The following is a 24856-nucleotide window of genomic DNA, read 5'->3' on the forward strand; positions in this document are numbered from 1 at the left end:
TTAATTGCCTTGAGCAATGTTTTCCTGTCATAATTACAACATGGATGTTGATGTAACACTTATTTATAAGATGGAAAGTGGCACATATAGTTACTCTGACATGACATGAATGCGGCATAACAAAAGATCCTAATGCATTGCTTTATGGGAGATGTAGGATCCCGTATTTTGGAGCGTGAGCCATAAAGTCAAGACACCTCACCCTGTTACTTTTATTTGGACCATTCTTTTTTGCCATGCTGGCAATGAGGCTTTATGGATGTGAATGTCGGTCAATTGGGCCACCACTTTCATCCAGACTGAAATATTTCAACTATTGGATGGATTATCACACATTCATACCCCCCAATTCAGGATGAACTGTAATAACTTTGGTGATCCTCTGACTTTTCATCTAGCACCTCAATCATCATCCAGTCAAAATTTCAATTTGTACTTACAATACTTTGGTTTGTGACAAAATACTTGCAAAACTAATGACATTCTCAGCATCCTAACCTGTAATTTGTTTACTGCTAATGTTAACACACACACAAGATGGTGAATGTGGTTAACATTGTACCTGTTTTGCATCAGCATGTTAGCATCCTCAAAGAGCTGCTAGCATGGCTGTAGACTGTTAGTCCCGATTTAATGTGTCTCTCACAAGTCCACCAACTTTATGAAAGTGCAAAACTTAAGTCACATGCCTAAAATGTTAAAAATTTGTATTGTCTCCTGAAGTTACATAAACTGATAGAAATTAACCAGCAAAGTGAAGACTCTGAAAATTACATGAAAAATGGAGGTGGTAATAGGTGTAAAAATGCAGAGGTATGTGGATAAGTTAAGTTGAATTTTAATAGGTTTGATTTGTACATTTGTAACAGTAATGTGTGCAACAAAATCGTACAGCCCCAAGTTGGCCAACTCAAAAAGATAGTTTCCTTGGTATACATACATGAAATAATTCACAATCTACACTTTAAAGTACATGAAGATTACAGTACAATTTTCTAAACTGAGACGCAGTCTCAAATTAAGCCACTAGATTATACATCTTCTTGTGATTTGCTGCCCAGTGTCTTTATAATACATGCCAGTGTTCACCAAGATGTGAACTGCATTTCCAAGGTTTCTTTACCAAAAGTTCATGCCATGAGTGGTTAAGGTCATCCAAACAACAGAAAAGCTTAAAAACAAAAAACAAACAAAAGTGCAGCCACAATATGGGCTCACAGCTAACCTAGCCTCACAAGGCAAGAGACAAGTTTGCACAGGAGAGGGGAACAGTGCTACTGCACATGTGAGCTGAGACAAATATTTTTGAACTGCAGCTGGGGAAACTATTTCATCTTACTCTGAGCCATTCTGTTGAGCACAAATATAAAACAACATTTCCAGTAGCCCTCTACTGTCACTGCAAACCAGTCACAAGTTCTGGTAGTTCCCTTACACTAATTGCAATGGGCTCATTTTAAACTTCTATTTCAAAGTTGGTGTTGCAACATTTTTTTTAAAAAGGTGACATTATTTAAAAAGGGTCAAAAATGTATTTTCTCATCTTCCTCTGGTCTCAAGTCTCAGCGATGTGGACAAGTAAATCAAAAAATGATCTGCATGGAGAGATACCACTAGAGAGGAAGTGAGACATGTTTTTGGTGACTAGACCCTTTAAATATCATTACATGTATAGTATAAATTACTACTATTTTACATACTTTGACTTTTAAGGACCATACAAGTGTTTTTCCTCTGTTTTCACCCACTTTCAAACACTGGGTATCTGTTGGAGTAATCAGAAACTTGAGACCTGTTAACATGATGATCTGAGCTCCAAAATTTCAAGAACTGGACATGAAAGCTCCCTCGTGACCTTGGAAATAGACCAAACTCCGTCAGTTGACGAAGGCTTTGAGATGAAGTTGAAAGCTCTGAAGAAAAGCTAAGAAGTGGTCCTTTGAGCTAAGATTATGTTGTGAAATTGGAAACAGAAGTTTCATGAAAAAATAAAAATCAAGGCCCAATTACTAGCTTTTTTCAAGAACTTTCAACCACATCTTACAGTTTTCAAACTACTATGTCCAATGTGACAAAATACTCTTAAACCAAAGTCACTTCTAGCTTTTTCCAGAGCTTTCAACAGGTCTTCATTGGTGGATGGAGTTTTCATGTAATGAACTGATGAAGACTGTGAGATATGGTTGAAAGTGCCAGAAAAAGCTAGCAAGTGACCTTAAGTTAATATATTTGGCCAGCCTCAAGAACAATGGCTTCAACCAGAAACTGTTGGCATTAAACAAAGCATGATTGTGTAATTGCATGGTGTATTTCTCAGATTTTGATAAAGTGATTTCAGAGGAGAGATGAGGAGCAATTTGAACATGTTTTCAAGATCAGCTGCCATGTTTTTTCAATTTGAAAACTGAAGCAAAGTCATGACATGCAAGTTTCTGCAGTGAAACAAATGGCACTCAGTGGCTCTCAAAACAACACATAAAAAATGTAACACAGTGCACTTTGTAAAATGTTTGGTTGTATGGAGCTATACATAATAGGCTGAAATATTTAAAAACACTGGTATGATCCTTAAATGACTGATGCCAAACATAGTTTTGTCATTGGAGAGCAGTTATATTTTTCCTCTTTAGCACAACACATACAGTAACTTCTCATGTAAAAGTGGTGCATTAGCATCAGGTGCTTTCATGCACACTAGAGCTAAAGAACGGTTTTCTCTCAATGGAAACCTTTTAAAGAAATTATTTTCATACACAGCAGAACCATGACTTCCATTATCACTGTTGCATTTCTAAGGATCAGAGAACAATGATATCTGTCAGTTGGTTACTGAGGCACAATGGAAAGCAAAGTCCCTTCATAAACAACATCTACCTCCATGTCAGGTCCTCTGCCAGGCAGAGTAGGAAAGAGTCAACATTAAGAGGGTGACACTTCGACTAATGCTGCCTGAACACTGCCGTTTTTCTTTTTTAAGACCCAATTCTTCCTATTTATGGTGGTTCAATAAGTGATCAGATCCAACTGACCTGATTTGAGGTGCAGTTTTGGATAGAACAACCAAGCTACTGTCGAGAAATATAAATTGCTTATTACTTTTGAGATTATTTTTATTGCACTTAGCCAAAATTAGGAAGAAGCAAGTGTGAATGAAATAAATGCTTATGGATTTTGACTTCCGACCCATGTGAAAATGGAGAGGAGATCACAGATTACCCCTAACATGCAGCTTCAATAAAGGTCCAGTTACTTGAACTTGTAATTTAAGGACCATTGAGACACCATATTTTTTACCTGATATCCTTTTAGTTGTGCATGTTTCTGAGATAAAATTTCTTTGTAGATTTTATTTCAGGAAGAGGAACTGCATTGACCACATATACATCCTGAGAAGCAAATTAAGAAAACAGGTGAGGCAAAACCATGTGACTTCTGTTAACCAAAAATACCCTTTTCACAGCTGACATTTTGACCAGTTAAATCAGGAAAAGCACAGCTGTAAATAATAACATTAATGATGGCTCCATTCCATTAATTGTCCAAATAAGTCACTTCAGTGAGTGAACATGCACAATACCATAGCCTGGAACTGGCCCACCTAAATGGAATGCAGCCATCATTAATGTTATTAATTCCATCTGTGCTTTTCCTGCTTTGAAAAGTCAAAATGTCTGTGAAAAGAGTCTACTCATGGGCCATCAGAATTTCTGTTTTGTAATTCCAAATTTTTGCAAACATATGAGCCTCTTAGAAAAGCATCTACATTAAAAAGTCATTTTAATCTAACCTTCATTAAATAGTCTTCTTAGCTACAAACGGCCGACCACCTGCCTATACTTTGATTTAGTTAAGTGGCTAAGACATGATAGGATAGGCATGAATATAACCTATATTTTTCTTATTGTCAACAAATCTCATGTGGAGAGGCAAACCAACAATGATCTACTTTCAAGTATAATGTGTATATCAAAGTCTGATATATCTTATTCCTCTGTGCCAGAGAGCTCCATTGTTGTCCAAAAATGATTAAAAACATGTCAATAAGCCACACTGCTTTCTTCCTATTTGAGTGACGTTTACTAAAAACTTTAGGAAATTACTATTTAATAGCCTTTTTATTAAATGCAACTTATTCAAATATTTGTGGCTTGCCATGGTAGCCTACTGGTTAAGACGCATACCACATAATCACAATCTTTGATTCTGGCAACATGTCATTCCTTGTCTCTCTCTCCAGCTGTTTCCTGTCACCTCACAGATTTGCTGACAAAAAGAAAGAAAATAGAAGTTGACCCTGTCAGTGTGGACGTTCTGGGCTCAGTGTTTTAGCTGTGGACAACAGTCAGTCATTTAACACTATTGTCAAATTCAGCACCCACAGAAGTGTTTGCAGTACATTATGTGTGTGTTTGGGGGGGGGGGGGGGGGGGGGGTGACACTGGCAAAGCATACAGGGATACTACTGACTCATCTCACAGACAGTACAGGTCATGAGTGTTGCTGGGGGGGGGATAAGGTGTCAGAGTCAGACCTTGAAACCAAAAACTAAATGACACACTGAGTCTCTTATTTCTTGCTGCGCAGCCGTTTGGACTGTCGTGGAAGGTCTGAGCTCTTTCTGCTGCGTTTGAGCGATGACCCTCCCTCACCCTCTGGCTCTCTGGGTAGAGAGGCTGCAACCATGCTGCCACTTGCCAACACACTCACGGATGTGCTGGCAGCAGTGGAAGACACAGCAGTGGTGCTGGATGTGGAGGGGACAGCTGTGCTGGGCCTTGGTCCCCCCATAGCAGCAGAACTACTGTCCATCAGTTCGCGGAGCTTATGTTCCAGCTCAGCGAGGCGAGCGTTCTGCTCTCCAATCACCTGTGTCTGTTCCAGCAGCTTCTGCTCCTGGTCCTGCAGCTGCTTCTGCTGCTCCAACTGCTTGACACGAATTTCCTGCATCTCCCTCCGCAGGACCGTCATTGATGCCCCATTCACCTTCACCTGCTGCTGCACCTTGGTCATCTCAGAGCGTGACGGAGTGTTCTTGGCCAGCAGGGACATGGTAGTCAAGGAGGTAGATGGACCTGCCACTGAGGGAACAGGAAAGTGGGTCAGATCACTTCAGGAGTTCAATGTATAATGAATTGAAAATCAATGATAAATGTTTTCAAGAGCCAAAAGGTGGCATCTTTAAATGTCTTGTTTTGTCCTCCCATTCAAAACCCAAAGATATTCAATTCATCATGACATAAAACAGAGAAAAGCAGCAAATCGTACTGTGAGAAGAGAACAGAATGCTGTATTTCAGAGTGTTTTCTTTTGATCAACAAACAAATTTATCGACCTGTATAGAAGCATCTGCATTTCATGTTTCACCACTCCTTTTTTCAGGTCTGTTACTTATCTGTACATATCTGTGTGCACCCATGTTTTAACCTATATGGGTCAATGATACATGCCATTCAATTATCTGTCAAGCTCTCCCCAACAACTGTAGCTGACACAGTAATAAAGCAGAAACCAACAGAATTTGTCATCTATGAGTCACACTAAAATACTAGGCTTGGGTGATCAAACACTGGAATCTGACTTGAGTAACTAGAAGCCTTCAAGTATAGTAATTAATCACGGCTGCAATTCTGTGATCCTCTTTCAGTAATGGATATCAGTCTGTTGTCTGCTGTGTGTGTGTGTAGATTTGGTGTATATGTGTATACTAGAGGATGGTAACAGACAGGAATAACATGCTGTGTCATGACCGAGTGTTCAAATTACAAAACCAACAGTGAGGAAGGTGCAGGATTTCACATGCTACTTATACTCATCCTTTATACAGCCCATTAGTTCAGCCTCTGTCTGAAACATGCTGTTTTAGCTCCTGTCTCTTTAAGGCCCCCCCCTCCCGATGAGCCCACTCTATTCTGATTGCTGAGCTTCTGGAAGATGCCCTTAGGAAGACTTCCCCCAGCTCTGGAGGCTACATAAACAAACAGTAGAAGTAGTTTCCTTCTTTAAATAATCTAATTGATCTGTACATGTTGCTATGACCCAGTTAAAGTGGCCACAACAAAAGGGAAAAGATAAAAAAAATATATTTTATTCAATCCAAATTAATCCAAATTAGAGAACTAAAGGTATAGCATGGGATATGGATATCAGTAGCTTCAGTGGTGTATGGTATGCATGAGTATATTGTGTGTGTGTGTGTGTGTGTGTGTGTGTGTGTGTGTGTGTGTGTGTGTGGTAAGGTGCAAAGGTGCAAACATACTAAGTCAAACAAACGGATGTCTGAACAGGAAAGGGAGAGAGAGCTGCAGCAGCCATGGGGCACAGTGGCAGAGAGAGATATATGCACTGCAGCCAGGCTTAAATAACCTGGGAACACCAGGGCCCCCAGGTGTTCCAGGTTACACTAATGATCCACCTGCAGGGTGAACAGAGAGACAGTTGAACCACACAGCAATGCAAGATGACTCAGGGGTCATCACAACCCCCCACCCCTCACCCCCCTAATATGGGGTCCACCACCAAACTAAACCAAAACAAATTACCAAACAAAGAAAAACAACCAATAACGACAAGGCAATAAAGAAAATAAGTAATAATAAGTATCGGACCCCTGTCACCCCACCCATCCTCAGCAACCTCAGATCCTCAGAAGCAAATTAAGAAAACAGGTGAGGCAAGAGCAATCCAAAAGGCAGGATGAAACGGCCAACTACACTATATCACTAACTGACTAAATAAACCCAGAGCAAAACAAAAACAACTTACAAAGCAGAAAGAAAAAACACACAAGCCCTCCATGAATCCCCTGGGCTATTTAACCCACCCTGGCAGGTTCAAAAAGCTTTAGTCTTAGCTGAAGGATGTCCCATTCTGCAAAGCTATGCAAGTGTGCTTTATCCTACCGCACTTAACAGGAACATCAGGATCAGGAGCTTTAAGGTCCCTCTCACCGTCCAAACACACAGCAGGAACCTCAAGATCTGTAAACACAGAATCAATCACATGTGCAGCAGACAGATTTTTCACATCAGCCTGTGTAACTTCCAAAACCACTTCACACTCGAAGATCAAATGCCCAAACAGCTGACTAACGGCTGAAATGGGACAATGAGGAACAGGCTCGACAACTTGACTCAGTGTCCCAGTGAGCACGGCATGTCCTGACAAACTCGGATACATGGTGCTTTAACCGAAGCCAAAAGAAACACCGCAGGACACGTTGATACGTTTTCTTTACCTTCAAATGTCCACAGCCATCATGAACGGTTTGCAACACCACATCACTTAAGTTACTCAGCACAACCTGAAAAATCGCTTCATCAACAAACTCACCATCACAGAGCACCCACTTTCTCACCAGTAGGTCTCCCTGGACAAAGTAACCATGAGCAACGTCTCTTACTTTTTCAACCAGCCAAGCCTCAACCCACAAATCGGACAGAGATGAATCAGCTTTCTGACACCCAATCCTCCCTCGAAACCGGTGGAGGAAGATCAGGCAGTGAAACCACATGGTCTGCAGGCACTATACCTTTACTGCACCCCAAAACAGGCAGGTCTGGATCAGACGTCACAACTCTTTGTGCACATCACAGTGCAGGCTGAGCAAACACCTGGATCAGGCAGGTCTGGAGCAGACATGCTAGAGCTCAGTGCATGCGTCACGGCGCAGGCTGAAAAAACCCCTGGATCACTCTAATCACTCTACTCCGGCTCCCCAGACACTAGTGATTTGGAAATAATCACAGGAGATGACAGCACATCGGCCCACACAGCACTACCAGCCAGGTTGTTGCCCAAAAAAAAATAACCACATGGGCAACCTGGGGCGCACCCCAACAGACCCATGCCCTGTACCAGCTCACAATCCAGCACAATATAATGACACGGTAAAGGAATTAAGCTCAGCTCCATACCCTTCATCAGTACAAAATCCCTCCTTCCTGAAGCGGGTGAAAAAGGCAGCACCGACTCCACAATAAATGAGTGTTTACCACCTGTGTCATGCAATACCTTAATTGGAGCACACTTGTCACCACTAACCAAGGACACAACAGCATCGCTAACGAACAGCTCAAAACCATAACCAGTTTTGAGACTCAGGCCAGAACCAGTACTCAAATCCACACAACGGTTTCTGCTCCAAAACTGTAGAGCATAGCATAGGTGGAGCATGTGATGGCAAACAACACCAATGCAAAGGTGAGTGACATGGAGGTGACAGTGAATGACGCTTAGTTCTTGACTTCAACAGCTGACACTTGTCCTTCCAGTGACCCTCCCCATGGCAGTAATTACACACACTGGCACCCTCAGGTCACCCCATAAATGCAGACTTACGTAAGGAACTAGGGGAAAATTTTGCACCACCACGGAAGTTACCACAATTACCTTCTCTACTTCTCCAATCATCCCATGGGCACATCTCTAAAAAAAAAACTACCTTTATGTGTCAACACAAAATCATCAGTTAATTCATCTGTTTTAAGTGTGGGGGAAGGCTTCTGCTCATTGACATAAGTGGCAAAATCACACAGATGTGCCCCTGAGACAGTTGTCTGAAAACAACTGACATTAACTATGTCGCCACAACACTACAAAAACAAACAAACAAACAAACAAACAGATGCAACTCCAAGGAAAAACATCACTACAGGGGCCCGGTGGTTACAGGAACCATTGGGTGCCTTGCACTTTTTTGCTTCAGTCCAAATGATCTCTACAAAAACAATAGGTTCCTTGCACTTTTAGTGCCAGGGACTGTTGGGCCTCTGGCACTTTTGTGCTCAGGCCCTAATTAGAGAACTAAAGTTAAAGCATGGGAAGTAGATATCAGTAGCGTCAGTGATGTATGGTGTGCATGAGTGTAAGATGTGTGTGTGTGTGTGTGTTGTAAGGTGCAAAACAAAGGCATAAGAATAACTTAAAACAACATACTAAATCAAACAAATGGGTGCCTGAAGGGGAAAAGGAGAGAGAGCTGCAGCAGCCATGGGGCACAGTGGCAGAGAGAGATATATGCACTGCAGCCAGGCTTAAATAACCTGGGAACACTGGGGCCCCCCAGGTACCCAGGTTACCGTAATGATCCACCTGCAGGGTGAACAGAGAGGCAGGTGAACCGCACAGCAATGCAAGATGACTCAGGGGTCATCACACTGTTTGAGCGCGAATATGAAACTTCAACATGTGACATGAAAGCCCGTGGAACAACCTTAACAAAGGCTACAGAACAGACGGCCGTTTGTGGGCACTCACAAATAATCTGATATCAGTTTGGTAGAACACAGATACATACACACACCCAGCTGTGAAGTGGGAGAGCCGCTGGTTCCAGAAGTGTATTTCCCCATTCTGACTTCCCATTTCAAAATTTTCTTTAAACAATGTCCTTGATGTACTGGACATAGGAACTCAGGACCCCTTTGGATAATGCAACAACCCTATATGTTTATATTCTGACCACCAGTTTACATTATTTCAACTTTGTTTCTGAGAAATGACATTTTGTCTGATTTTGGTGGACAGCTAAGAATACAACAATATCCATGGGCCTCTGCTGCTGCTGTTGCTATGGAGAAGAAGCCATGGATGGCATAATGCATTTCAAAATGCTCTATCTTTGAAGCTGTAAACAAAATGCAGCACCATAGTTGCTTATTTACTCAAAAGTGTCCCAGAAACAGAAGGTGAACTGATTCACGCTGCAGATTGTAAAAACCTGTTTCTCAACTCCGCAATCTTTAACTTTCATCTGCCATTAGTGGTGCACATGACCACATTTTAAGCTTGTTATTGACTGTTTCTTGCTGAAATACACCTTGGGAGTTGCAGTTAACTTTTACCCCTAAATCTTTATGTATACAGTCTTGTACTTTTTTAATCAAAGAACCAGATATTTTCTTACACAGTTATTCATCTTGTGTACTGATCATTTAACCGGGAGAGTTTCATGGTGATCTAAGCTGTAGAAGAGCTCAAACTGTGAGTCATGTAACAACAGGCTCATTTAAGATGAACTGCGCCTCACCTTGAGAGTCAACGAGATCAAGCAGCAGCAGCAGCAGCAGGGGGCAAGTGACCAGCAGCCTTCCAAGAATATACAGGAAGTCACAGAAATATTTACATCCTGTTGGATCTGATCCCCATTTAATAAAATGTTATCAGATCAATCACTAACAACTGTTTTTTTAATGATGTTCTGTATGACAGGGTATAGCCTATTAAAATGATCTGGGGCCACATTTATAACTGTTGCGTACGCACAAAACGGGGCTTGACAAATAACGTACATCACTTCCCATAAAAAAAAAGTTAGAATTTATAAAAAGAAACTTGATGGGAGAATGTAGGAACATTATAGAGACGGGAAATTGACGACGCAGACGGTGAGGTGGTGAATTGAAGCCAGATAGTATAATGATTCCTCTCAGATATTTCATTTTAAGCTCCTTTTAATTTTAAAAGATATAAGCCAACTCAAATCTTAACCAATTACGTCTGTGATTTATTGAATATAATTATTGAAATATGAATGAAATATTGAGCACAATGCTCTGTCTCACCATCACATTCCAAACCCCCAGAGTGCAGAGGGCCAGGCTGTGTTATGCTCATACTCGTGGTCAGTTATGGAGCAGCACAGTGCCGCTGACTCCTATTCACCTCAACCACGTTAACTAGCTGATGAAATCATCATCATCAATTGTAAAAATCCAAGGAGACATCAAATAACTTTAAAGATGTGCAGAACAGAGTGGTAATAGATTTTTAATAATATTTTCTAATACTATGCATTTATCACCAAGTACAATTTTAGTTCTCATATAGTTTTTGTGTGTAAAATTGCTACAGTGAACAGGACTGTGCTGTAAGGCACACAGAGCGCACTGGAGACTCGGCAGTGGCTGCCACACACACATCTTCACCACCTGCACTCATACATAGACTGTGTAAATGAGAGAAACACCTGTATGCTGGATTTTTGAGTAAATATAAATGAATACAATGTTTATTGTATTTTAGATATTGAGTGTGGTCTCATCAGTCATGTATGTGTCTATATACAGTAGATGCTCAAAAATATCAAGCAATAAGCATTGGTGTCCCCATGCCTCCACTTGTCCATACCCTAAATGTGTGCAGCAATGCGCTTCTTAGCATCCATCTCCATGAATGGAGATGGATGCTAAGATGAGCCGCTGTAGCACACGGACCACTATCTGCTCCTCAGCATGCCAACCATAAATCAGCTGCCAACTTGAACCACAAACTCATTCACATCCTGATATTCAAAGCATCAATCAAAAGTCAAAATACACAGGGAGAGGAAAAGCAGAAATACAAGGCAATTTACTTTATTGATCTGTCAGATATTTAGACTGTTGGGGCTTCACATCTGTAAACTGCAGGTGTTTCTTTAAGAATCTTCACATCCCACTTGTTACCAAAAGGTTTATGTTGCTTCATAACACAAGAATGAAGGAACATTGTAATCTGTAATAGCTATGTATAAACTACTGTATTCATTCTCTCTGACTGATTGAACCTGCCATCAACTACACAACATTCACTCAGTTAAATTAAACTTTATAATACAATATCAGACTCTACAATTAATCAAAAATGTCTCATTGTTTCTTTCTATAAAATGTCATGTTGTTGATCAAACACCTAAGCCAATTAGCTCTTTGATCAGGTGACAGCTAGGTGTTTCCCATCATGCCCTGAAGTCTTGCAGTCAGTGGAGAGCAACTGCTGCCTTTGACTCTTAAAACTGCAGCCACCTTCATCTTTTGAGATTATTGTCGCCTCTGTGTGCATGACATCAAGTGGGGTCAAGTCAGACATAAATCTAACTGGCTGCATTGTTCGGTGATCAATTAGGGCAGCAAAGCCACAATTTCACTTTATTCACAACTTCACAACAAGAAAGTCCTCTTTTAAATATCAATACCCCTGGAACAACACACAGAGCTGTTTTTTCTAAACTGCAGCTGAGGAGTTTGGACTTTTGCTATGTGGTGCTGTCTCAGTTTAAGAAAGCTGCTCACAATCAAAAATATAAGGCTAAAGTGAAGTGAAGTAAAGTTTCCACTGTATATTAAATTGAACATGTTTGTGACAGTATAATGTAAGATAACTACTTACCTATCATTCCTTGGTTTTGGCATTTGTCTCAGCACATCCAAAAGCAGCACAAAACTCTGACATTCTCTACTGTGTAAAGCGGACACATCCCCGCTGCAATATGGCAGCTGAGGCACATCAATGTGTCAGTAGAGGTAACTTTGCATATGATCAATACCATGGTAACGGTGGTAAAGGCCCATGGGTATCATGGTATTTAGAGCCACCTGCCACACCATACTGACAGAAAATAGGTGATTTCTCATAAACAAAGTTGAAATTATTCAAACTGATGGTCAGAACACAAACCTATAATATGGTTCAATTATCCAGGAGAGTCTTGTGTTTTTATGTTGAGAAACACTGAAGAGATCATTGAAAGAATACTCTGAAGTGGGAATTTACAGTGAGGAGAAATATCTCCCAAACCAGCTTCTCCTCTTACTTTGCAACTATTTTGCAGTCTAGTATTAACTGCATAAGTTATTTGTATTGCCAGATGTGTTGAACCAAGGTACAATATTGCATTTTCAGATATTATGGACATAAACACCTATATTTACATATCTAATTATCTAAATAGCTAAAAAAGCTTAAGAGCGTCCATGTTTGACAATGTTGTGCAACTCTAAATTGTCATTTTAAACTGCAAGAACTGCCGTTTTAATGACATTATATGTTATTGTCTGAACAGGTATTCCTTTGGGTGAATTTTTTTGACCTCTGACTTTTCAGAGCCAGAAGAAAAACATGTCCAATACCTGGTGCAGAGCCAATAAGGCGGCCGGACAGGTCAGCACCTGGCAGCTTCTTCTTCAGGATGGGGACGATTTTCTCATCAAAGTACTCCATGGCCATGGAGGAAATATCCCTCAACTCTTGGAGAACCTCGTGAGCTCGCTGGGGTGCTCGAGTAGAGTTCACGTAGCGCAGCACGCGGTAAATTTCATCTATCACCTGACAACATACAACAGCACATGATCAGGGGGACATCATAAATAAGACACAAAACCAGAAAATACACAATAGATATGACTAAAACACTGATGGCTTTTTTACACCCCTGGTAATCTCAGTGGGCCCTCTGCTGGCCAGGTCTGACAACTACAGCCAGTGAGTCCAACTTTTTCTAAGTCAGCCCCATTTTGTAGAAAAGCAGGGGCAGCTGAACAGCTTTTTGATTGAGACAACACATATTTGTCTACCTTCAAACATGCAGAATTTAAAATGTGTGCACTTAGGGGACAAGTTCAGTTCAGCTAGCACAGAATCAGTGCAGATGGCAGTGAAACTACATGTATCAAACTTATCCACCTGTCATGTCACTTTCATACATAAAACCTGATGCAGGATTACACAACTTCAACCTGTGTTTGACCCAAAGGAGAACATAGGTTTGTATAATAACTAATTAAACTAGGAGCTGAAGTGAAACTTCAGGAGTAAGAAAACCTCATTCATAATCAGTTGTAATAAATCAAATGACCAGCCTTCAACATAACATCACTTGTCTGTTGAAAAAAATATTTAGTGTCGTTGTTTTATTCAATATTTGTTATAACAACCTTTAACAACTGACCAAAATAATTAACCAAGACCTGACTTTCCTAAAAAATATAGAATTCCTCACAGTCAGTTCGATAGAATTGAGCGCATTTGCTTAAGATTATAAAAGAAACATGAAACCTCTATGGTGAGAAACTAACAAAATCATATTCATTTTGCTATTGAATAAATTTCAATAGGTATCCAGTTGTTTTCACAACTAAATACTCAAATTGTTCTGAACAAATAATAAAAAAAGAAAAGGAGACGCTGGCATATTCCTGATTCAGATAAGAGCTGGAAAAAAATAACTTTCCTTCTTCAAACATCTCTTTATAGACGCTCATATCTTCTTTAAAGGATGGGGACAGATTATTGTCCAAGAGCCAAAACTTTGTGTAGAATCTATGAGGACAACTAAGACATCACATCATGGCATAAAATACAACTGAGGAATGTGAGTTTGCTGTTACTGAAAAGAAGCCTTTCCACGGTAAGACTGCTGTTACCACTGTTTTATAGACCAGTGGCAGTAGAGCTAACCTTTCCAGGGATGAAGCAGCAGAGGTTGGAGTCAACATATTTCATGAAGGTCATGTTGAGCAGAGAAAGGCGCGTCTCCACGGCAGCCAGAATGTCAGCGTGACGAGCCAGCGAATGGTTTCTCCTCTCCGACTCTCGCCTGGAAACAATGATAAACACAGCAGACAGCAGGCCATCTTCTTTTAGAAGATCTTTTATTTAACATGTTTCCCATTTCCCATCATTTACAACTCTGCATCACTACTTCCCTGATAGCTTTAGTTTTTGAGAAACTTGAAGTTTCTAAAGTAGAGTTTTCTGGGGGATAGTATACTGGGGGATAGTATACTGGGGGATAGTAATTTCCTCGCAACTGGACTATTGCAATGCTCTATATTTGGGTATTAGCCAGTCATCCTTGTCTGGCTTACAGCTAGTGCAGAATGCTGCTGCTAGGTTACTAACTGGTACCAGGAAGAGAGACTGCATCACACCTGTACTGGTGTCCCTGCATTGGCTACCAGTCAAGTATAGGACTGAGTTTAACCCCAGATCTCTGAGATCCTCAGACCAGCTGCTCCTGGCTGTCCTTCGATCGAGGCTGAGTAAGGGCAACCGTGCATTTGCCGTAGCTGCTCCAAAACTTTGGAACAGTTTCTTTTGAAATGAAGTGTTCCCCTTCTGTAGACAGTTTTAAGATTAAACTTAAGACCCACATGTTCTCTCAGGCCTTTGAGTGTCCTGAAAGCTTTATGTTTTACTATTACTTACTCATTTGTGTATGCATATGGATATGCATATTATGTAATCAGATTTTATTTTCAATTACGATTTTGGCTTCCAACGTCATGAAAACAAGATAATCGAGGTGAGACGATTATTGTGCTGAATTTTGTTCTGCAATGATGCTCTGGTTTTGTTTTGTATTATAAATCCAGAGGATCATATGTCGGTGCAGCTGGACAGCACAGTGACAGACAGACAGACAGCCAGAGCTCTTCACAACCAGAACGTGTCTGAATTTAACAGTCAAACGTTAAGCGGTGGAAACTGACTTATTTAGACATCTACAGCTACTTTGTTTTAGTTTCAGTCAGACTTTGGAGGCTATTTCTGTAGATACACGGATGCTTCGCTCTGTGTAATGATCTCTCCTTTCATCCAGCTGCTCGGAGGTGCGCTTTCTCTGCAGTCTGTTATTGTACATATGCTTACTTGTATAGAGCTGATTAGAAACCTGGTTACACGTACACATGACTGAGAAATCTGTGTTCTCCAGGGAGTAAAATCTACCTGTGGAAGCCAGGTTTCTCTAATCCCATACTCTGATTACAGAAAGCAGGTTTCTTGTTCACATGACAGTTAAGAAATCAGCTTTCTGGAGAAAACCGACTGTAACCTGGTTACTCAAGCACATGTACACACACTGCATGATAATACAATCAATTCAATGATTTCTGTCAGACCTCTTGTTTCTCAAAGCACCATGATGAATGATCATTTTAGTATTGATCACTCTCCACACAACATGCATCTTGACTATCACTAAAATAACATGACCTCAATTATTTTGGTCTAATTTATTTTATTATTTTAATTATTTTTATATATTATATGTTTAGTAGTTTTTTTAGTAGTAGGTTTTGGAAACGCACTTCAACATAGTTGATCTTATTTATTTTGATCTAATTTATATTTTATATTTTATATATTTATCTTTTATATTTATTTATAGTTTTTTAAAAAAGTTCAATAAATGCATGATGTTACCAAGGTCAATGAGTAATCGTGTTAAATAATTGTGATCTCAATATTGACCAAAATAATTGTGTTTATGATTTTTGCCAAAATTGAGCAGCCCTACTATTAACTAAGCAAGCAGCCAGTTATGGTTCTTCATGCTGTAAGAGGAGGCAGTCAGGAGAGACACCTCGGGTCTGTTCCAACACCCATGCATTCACGCATCACCAGGTACTAGGAAAGTGTGTACCAAGTCTGAAATGTACCAACACACAGTCCACTTAATCCACATTGGAAGAACACTTTTCTTGACAATACTTCAAAATGGTATTGAGAGCCAAGTGTATCGTACAGTTCACCATAGTATATCGCACAACACTAGTCCAGCTATTGGCTGTGGTGTGCCTACAGGCTGGTTTTAGAACCGACAATAACCCACAGACAAGAAGTTGAAGTTTATGAAAGTTGGATTCAGTGTAAATATTTTTACTTGGAGCAGAAACTCCACAGGTGGTTATCATGTAATATTAACAATCTATTCTTCTTCATGGGACTGATTAGACTAATATTGCATATCTGACACTGTCAAGATAAATACTAAATATCATATCCATTATCAAGGATTTTGAGAAATATGTTCCATTTGTGAAAAATGTAAGATGGAAACCATTCAAAATAATATTGTATCAAGTCTCTTTAATATAGCCTACACTAAACCTACATGCTTCTAGATAACTATTTAATTGCTTTGTCCTCTCCTGAATGTGTGTTTTTTTACACATTACAGTCACAATCACCTGACTGCGACTGTATTACTGTTCAGTTGATCCAACTCCTGCTTCAACAAATCATCTAAGTTTGATTGTGCCATATACAGTATTTGCATTTGCGTGAATGATGGGACATCCTTATTAATCAAGAGTGTCCAAGTGAGTGCTGATAAACCTCCACATTGAGGTCTTAAAAAAGGTACTTAGGCACTGTGGCAGTAACTGGAAATACGTCACACAACTAGCCACTTGACTACTTGCAAATACTGTAGTTGGGTATTGGAATGAACCCATCCTCTATGTGCACACCTCCAGTGCGCACTGGAACAGAGGTGTGCAACTTCAACACAATGTAACCATGTCCGGTGGACACCAACTGCATTTCAGTTGCATTTTTTAGACTTCCAGTCTATTTTCTTCTGACTGTTGTATCGGGCTGTAAGCACTTTCAGTCTATGAAAGTCTATTCAGTCTTGAGGAATTAATAGTAGATAAACATTATGTTCTTTTTGTAATATAATAATGATCATTTTAAAGATCCTCTTCAGACACCCAATACCCTGCTTTGTGTAATAATTTTTGTCAGATGTGGATTTTCCACAAAAATGTTCAATTACCTTGTAAAAGGAATAAACTTTTCCTGCTGGACACAAGACTACTTACTTACTGAACTTACTTCACTGAAAAGTCCATTCTCAGCAGTGTTTGCCTATAACAGGCAAACAGGCGTAGCAGGCCGGCAGGCCAAAGACAACGCCCACCAGGCCAAAAAAATTCTGTTTTTTAATGCCAAAAATAACACCGAATATCTATTCAATTGGAAATCTATAACATTTGGGAGTCTCTATGCAGTGCTGTTCTGAAACGTGAGTCAACATCTGTGTCATTGCCTGAGAAACTCTTGGTAGCGTAGCTCCTTAGAGGAAAAGGTTAGCAGTAAATTGTCAATCTGGCAGTAAATGTACGGTACAGACTACAGTGTGTCAGTTAATGAATGCTGCAGCTTCTCAAAACCAAAAAAGGTCTTGTCTGTTGTTTCCCCAACTGCTGGAAAAGTGAAGGGGGTTAGCCCTGACATTACTGACGCAACCCAAAAGAAACGTATGTGTGATGTAATTTTGTCTGCGTTATTCAACAGTGTGTGTCTAAACCTCAAGAGTAGTGAACATATTTCCTCCTGCAGAATGTGTGCTGGTATGATACTGACCTGGGCAACTGGGCCTTGACCTGCCTCTGACACAGGCTGTGGTAACGCTCCACCTTCAGGAAGCCCTGATTCAGGACACGCTGGCAGATCATGTCCATGCGCTTACACACCTGGAGATGCCAGACAAGAGGATATGTTTTATGAGTATGTACATGAGAGAAACACATGAGTATAAGGATAGAGGACAGTGCCTCTAGTTTCTAGTATCATCATTTTTACAATTGACATCTTAACATTTATGATTCAATTTGGGGACTGATGTTTTAACAAACCTTTCTATGGTCTTCAACACAAACTCTCCTGACCTGCCACAGCAAAATGATTCCCTCCAGTGTACAGTGAACAGGAAGTTTACTCCATTTCACAAGGTGCACATGCATTCCTTGACCCACTCACTTGCCATGTTTGTTTGGATCAAGTACCACCACCAGAGGACAATAAAAGGCTCTTTGAGGATTAAAAACACAGTACTTTTTTTTTTTAACCAGCGTCATTTTTCAAAGTTCTTCTTTTACTCGTTAGTGAATTATTTCTGTGACTCAAACATCAATGCAAAAGTGTCACAACCAAAATCACAGGCCTTTCAGACCCAAAGAATTCAGCAAGACTCTCTGTTTGAGGTGAGAGGAAAGTTGGCTCAGTCAGAAGTTGACACCAGGAGTCAGAGTTGCAGTCCTACATGTTTCTCTGCACTTCCATTTCAGCAGTTACCCACCCAAAACCACATAGAAACTGTGTCTGTCCCCCAACCACCTAAATCAATTAAACAGAAGAGCAGTTATTCATAAAAATCTAATAAAAATTAACACTACCACTGCAATAGTACAAAAAAATAGGAAAATCTTGAACATTAGATCTCTGTCATCTAAAGTTGTATTAGTAAACGATTTAATCTCAGATCATCATATTGATTTATATTATCTAACTGAAACCTGGCTGTGTCATGAAGAATATGTCAGCCTAAATGAATCCACTCCCCCCAGTCATATTAATACTCACATACCTCGAGACACCGGCCGAGGAGGAGGAGTTGCAGCCATTTTCAACTCGAGCCTAATCATCAACCCTAGACCTAAATTTAATCATAACTCATTTGAAAGCCTTGTTCTTAGTCTCTCTCAGCCAACCTGGAAAACTTTACAGCCAGTTCTATTTGTTATAGTGTATCGTCCTCCTGGTCCATACTCTACCTTTTATCTGAATTTTCAGAGTTTTTAATCAAACTTAATCCTTAGTACAGATAAAGTAATTATAGTAGGTGATTTTAACATTCATGTGGACGTCGATAATGATAGTCTTAACACTGCATTTATCTCATTATTAGACTCAAATGGCTTCTCTCAGAGCATAAATAACCCCACTCACTGTCTTAACCACACCTTAGACCTTGTTCTGACATATGGCATCAAAATTGAATATTTAATAGTTTTTCTACAGAATCCTATTTTATCAGATCATTACTTAATAACTTTTGAATTCCTATTACTGGATTGCACGCCATTAGACAAAAATGTCTTCACTAGATGTCTATCTGATGTTGCTGTAGCTGAATTTAAGGAAGCAATTCCATCAGTACGGAATTCAATGCCATGTCTCAATACCACAGAGGACCTTTATGCTAACTTAAGTCTCACCCAAATTGATAATCTTGTTGATAGTGCTGCAGGCTCACTGCGAATGACACTCAACTCCATCACCCCTTTAAAAAGGAAGATAATAAAACGTAAGAGGTTAGCTCCATGGTACAACTCCCAAACCTGTAAATTAAAGCAAACATGGCAAAAATTTGAAAGGATCTGGCGTTCCACCAAAGTGGAAGAATCTCGCTTAGTCTGGCAAGATAGTCTTAAAACATATAGGAAGGCTCTCTGTAATGCCAGAGCCGCCTATTACTCAGCATTAATAGAAGAGAATAAAAACAGCCCTAGATTCTTTTTCAGCACGTTGGCCAGACTGACAAAGAGTCATAACTCTATTGATCCATGTATTCCTATAGCTCTCATGATCAATCTGTCTTTAGTAACAGGCTATGTACCACAGTCCTCTAAAGTAGCTGTAATTAAACCTCTTCTTAAAAATCCTACTCTTGATTCAGCGAGAAGCAGTCGCCAATCAGTCGTGTGACCTTCTACATAACAATAGTTGAGGACTTTCGGTCGGGATTTAGAGCGCATCATAGCACAGAAACAGCACTGGTGAAAGTTACAAATGATCTAATTGCATCAGACAAAAGATTTCTCTCCGTATTTCTCTTGTTAGATCTTAGTGCCACATTTGACACCATTGACCATCACATCCTATTACAGGGACTGGAACATTTAATTGCCATTAAAGGAACTGCATTAAGCTGGTTTAAGTCCCATTTATCAGAGCACTTTCAATTTGTACATGTTAAATTTCACGTATGTGAACCAAATGTGGTAAGCACATGTATCATGTCCAGACTCACAAAAAAGCCTCTTGGAGCCATGCCCCAAGTTGAACAGGAAGTTGGCCATTTTGAATTTAATGTGCAATTTTATCACAGTTTTTGCCATTTCCAGGGGTTGTTCCAGGAGTTTTCACTGAATGCCCTTGCTGTGCGACGAGGCAACCTTTGATGTTTCACTGTGAAACAGGAAGTTGTTGTAACTTTAACGAACATCGTCCAATCTGCCACAAATTTCTCATGCTTCATAAGGGTCCTGAACAAATAAATGTCAATATTGAATCATAGTCATAGCGTCACCTAGTGGTAACGGTAAGTTACAGGAGCTGAACTTTTGCAACCTCTACCTAGCAGTTTGAACACATCTACTTCAAATTTGGTCAGAAAAGCCTTAAGACCTTGATGATGCTACATTGTGAAGATTGTGAGTTTTCATTGAACGCCGTTGCTGTGGCGACATGGCGAATTTTGATGTTTCGCCATTGCAAAATAAATTGTTGTAACTCCACTCCACGGTCAGATCTTTCTTAAATTTCATGTTTGAACGAAATTTGGTAGTTGTATCATGTCCAGATATACAAAAAAGCATCTTGGAGCCATACCCGAAGTCCAACAGGAAGTCAGCCATTTTAAATTTAAGTTGCAATTTTAGCGCTGTTTTTGCAATTTACAAGGATTTTTTTTCAAACAAACTCCTCCTAGAGATTAAACTCAACCGACTTCAAATTTGGTCAGTGTCATCGAAAGACCTTCACGATGAAAAGTCATCAGAATCTTGACTCTTCATTATACAATGTTGCTGTGGCATTGCGGCGAACTTTGATGTTTCACCATGAAGCAGGAAGTTGTTGTAACTTGAATGTACATTGCCCACCCTTCACCAAATGTCTAATGCCTGATAAGAGTCCTAGCTTGAACACATTTACATGTCAATATTGAGTCGTAGTCATAGCGCCACCTACTGACAATAGGAAGTCAGCCTTATATGACGAACATCATCTGATTCACATGGAATTTACATGGTTTCAGTCTACACATGTTATACAGCAACATGATGTATGATTAGTGGGTGTTCTCTAGCATAACATAGTGGACAGAGGAAGTGATATTTAATTCCTTCCTGCAACGTCTGATAGGAGCCTGTCCTGAACACATCTGCATACCTGCAATAAAAGCCCTTCGCCTGCAGTGCGCACAATGTTGGCAAAGGTGCGAGGGCCTGATCATCACTGCTTGCAGCTTTAATTATTATTGTTGTTATTGTTATTGTTGTTGTTTTTATTATGCCTCTGTGTCTCTTTCCCCCCTCCCCCTCTCAACCCAACCGGTACAGAAAGACAGCTGCCCACCTAGGGCCTGGTTCTGCTGGAGGTTTCCTCCCGTTAAAAAGGGGGGTTTGTCCTTGCCGCTGTCACCAAGTGCTTGCTCATGGGGGAATGTTGGCTCTCTGTAAAATAAAGAGTCCGGTATAGACTCTGTGTGAGAAGTGCCCTGAGATTTGGCATTATATAAATAAAATTAAATTGAAAAAAGTAGGGATGTCCCACTGCACAATATATACTTAAGCCTACATTAACACTAGCAACGCTATATCATTGTTTGACAGCAGAATAGTCAGGTGAAGTCAATTTCATTTATATAGCCCAATAATCACAAATTTTCCTCAAGGGGCTTTACAATCTGAACAGCATACACTCTCTATCCTTAGACCCTCAGCATAAGGTTTTCTTCACACGGTGCTATTCTGTGTGATGAAAAGAGAATCTGCTTCACAGACTTCCTTTAATAATTTTAAAACAATGTGGAAGGGTGGCCTGGTGGTTAGGAGGGGGCCCATTACCTGTCTGTGGCTAGGGGCTCATTTGCCTTTAATCCATCCATGCAGGACAAGGATTACATGAAAGGCACAGACTGAAGCTGAAAATTTTGCGAAGAAAAGTATTGCAATGAGGTACACAACTGCTAACAACAAAGTCCATGTCCCCTTTTATGACTCCTAATCAAAACATCCCAACAAGGCATGTAGCAGAAGTAAGAGAAGGGACTGTTGGGAGAGCTGCAATGTGCAAACAGACCAGAGAAGGATCCAAAAAGGGCAGGCAGTGTCTACTCTGCAGTGCAGGAATATCTGTAATTTACAGGAGTAATATACATCCAGAGTCTAGTTTGAGACTCCTCATCCCTTCTCTGATCAACATTCATCTCTTGATGTGTCAGTGGTGTGTTAGTGGTGAGTTAATGGTGTGTGTTTGTGGAATGTTAGTGGAAAGTTAGTAGTGTGTGTTTGTGGAGTGTTAGTGGTGTGTGTTTGTGGAGTGTCGTGTATTCCAGGCTCTGCTCAGCTAGGCTAATTAGATAACAGCACAATGAGCACTGCGGGCCATGGCTGCAATCAGACGGCTGCACAGACATGAAACACAGGCTTTAAATACTCTGCACAGATATTTCTACGAAGAGTTTACAGAACCAACAACCAAAGATAAGCAGTACATGTGACTACCATTAAACGTTAGTTTTGTTTCCCTTCAGCTGGCTTGTTTTTGTTCTCCTTACCGAGCGCAGCAAGCTGATTTCGTCGTAAGACAGAAAATTGAGAATAGTCTCAATGGCCACGATGGGCAGCCCTAACAGCGGGTTGTTCTGGTGCGGCTGGTCCGGTGGAGGGGTGGACTGTCTCGGTGACACCGCGTCTGCGTCCAAGGACCCAACACATCCATCAACTCTCTCCACGACGGCCGCCATCTTGGTTTGCTAAGGAGGAGGCGGAAGTGACGTTAAATTGGGAAGCTAGCGTGCAGTTTTTCCCCTTGCGATGTAAAACAATTGTTTACGGAACAAGAGACGAACCAATTTTTTACTAACTGATCTGAAAGACGCCAAATCCAGGCACAAAATATCAGCTTATGATTCGAAAATTAGAAAACAGAACAGGAGCAAGAAAAAGCTGAAGTGGCCGAATGGAAACAGAAAATACAAAACAGACAGTTCAAACTTAAGATTGTTGCGCTTTCTGTGCATGTTTATAAATGTGATATTCCCCAAAAACTAGTCTAGCGATAGAATAAATCAAAATAGGGTCATCTGCTTTCCACTTGCATTTATGAACAGGGCACTTACTAAAAATGGTTATCTAACGTTGATCAAAACAAATTACTAGCAATATACATTAGGAGGAACATTATCTATTTGGAAAATGTTATGTACCCACTGAAAACACAAGGGTTTAATTGTTTTTACTACAAAAGAATTCCTCAGAATCAGATTTATTGCCAAGTAGGTTTATACATACAAAGAATTTGCATTGGTGTGAAACACAAGAAAATGAAACTATAAATCCTCCTCCACTCAAAAATATGTTTTTGATCTTCTTCCTTCAGTTGGATGTTGAGGTTCCACTGTGCAGAATGATGTATGTGTAGAGACTGACACTAGAAGGTTGTTTTCACATTTATCTGCTGAACGGGAAACGTTTCTTAGTGCTCATTTTAAATGTAAGTTTAAAGGGGACCTATTATGCTTTTCGTTACTTACAGTCATATATATATAACACAATGTCAGATATTCATATTAAATGTGGCCAAAGTGTCAAATACAGAAGTAAACGTATGTTTAAGTAATCCCTGTGAGCAAAAAGCTCTGGCTTCAGAGTGATCTGAACGCTAGGTTTCCAACATTTTTTTTATACTTTCAGCCTGAGCTGACGTTGGCTCGTGACAGATTTCTTTATATGGTCAACTGCTCCACCCAGAGCGTGTAAGTTCACTGCTCCACTAACATTATGACAATTTTACATTGTTTTGGGGGTTGTCACACTGAGCCTTGACTCCAGTCAAGCTGGCATGCTGAGAGTGTTTTTCCATTACAGAGCAGGGCAAAGTAAAATAAATTTACCTGTTGGAGGTGTGCTGGTTGTCTGCAGCTCTTCATCAAATATCACTGTGGCTGTTTCTGATTGTACTATTGCTTCTGGCATTATTTCTGACTGATCCACTGAACGGAGAGCTCCAAATATCTCCATATCTTGTCATTTCAACCAGTTCTTAGCACCGCTAATGAAACCCTGCTAAGTCAGTGGGGGACAAATTTCACTTCCTGTAAATTCTTCACAATAAAAGTCTCCCATTATTTAGTCATTTAAAAGCTTTTAATTTGAAGCAGTGGAGCAGGTAATGTTGAGTTTGCATCAGCTGCAACTTAACACGACTCTGATACTGCTGCCCCTGGCAGCTTCCAGAAAAATGGCCAATCCAATTAAAGTGGGTGCATAGGGAGGGAGAGCTAAGACTGCCTATTAGAGACAGAGGCTGAACTAAGGGGCTGCATAAAGGGCCAGTATAATATGAATAAGAAGTTTTTAAAACTGTGAGTTAAAAAAAAGCTACTCCAGTACAAAAAAAAATATAGAGCTAGAAATGAGTATAACTGGTCCCCTTTAAGGTGTGAGCCTTTGGGCATGACTTGTGACATCACAACTAGTTTGTAAGCCAATCCTGGTTCAACATGCAACTTACACAAGTG

At 40.2% G+C, this 24856-nt stretch overlaps 1 protein-coding gene across 1 annotated transcript; it reads right to left on the reverse strand.

Annotated features, from left to right (window-relative positions):
• Window positions 1-822: 822 nt before the first annotated feature.
• On the reverse strand, window positions 823-23106 carry fbxo28 (F-box protein 28). Its single transcript, XM_067609240.1, has 5 exons — window positions 22892-23106; window positions 17911-18020; window positions 14215-14353; window positions 12888-13083; window positions 823-5078 (listed from the first exon to the last, which is right to left on the reverse strand). The coding sequence occupies exons 1-5, from the start codon at window positions 23078-23080 to the stop codon at window positions 4567-4569; spliced, it is 1146 nt and encodes a 381-aa protein (XP_067465341.1). The 5' UTR covers window positions 23081-23106; the 3' UTR covers window positions 823-4566.
• Window positions 23107-24856: the final 1750 nt, after the last annotated feature.

The sequence above is a fragment of the Thunnus thynnus genome, chromosome 14 (genome assembly GCF_963924715.1).
Source record: "Thunnus thynnus chromosome 14, fThuThy2.1, whole genome shotgun sequence".
Taxonomy (NCBI): domain Eukaryota; kingdom Metazoa; phylum Chordata; class Actinopteri; order Scombriformes; family Scombridae; genus Thunnus; species Thunnus thynnus.

Excerpts from the sequence above, each read along its gene's own strand:
- fbxo28 (XM_067609240.1), bottom strand. The coding sequence starts at position 23,080 with ATGGCGGCCGTCGTGGAGAGAGTTGATGGATGTGTTGGGTCCTTGGAC. Across the intron at positions 18,021-22,891 it reads AAATCAGCTTGCTGCGCTCG|GTGTGTAAGCGCATGGACAT; the intron begins GTAAGGAGAACA and ends TGGCATCTCCAG. Across the intron at positions 13,084-14,214 it reads GCTGCTTCATCCCTGGAAAG|GTGATAGATGAAATTTACCG; the intron begins GTTAGCTCTACT and ends GTATGTTGTCAG.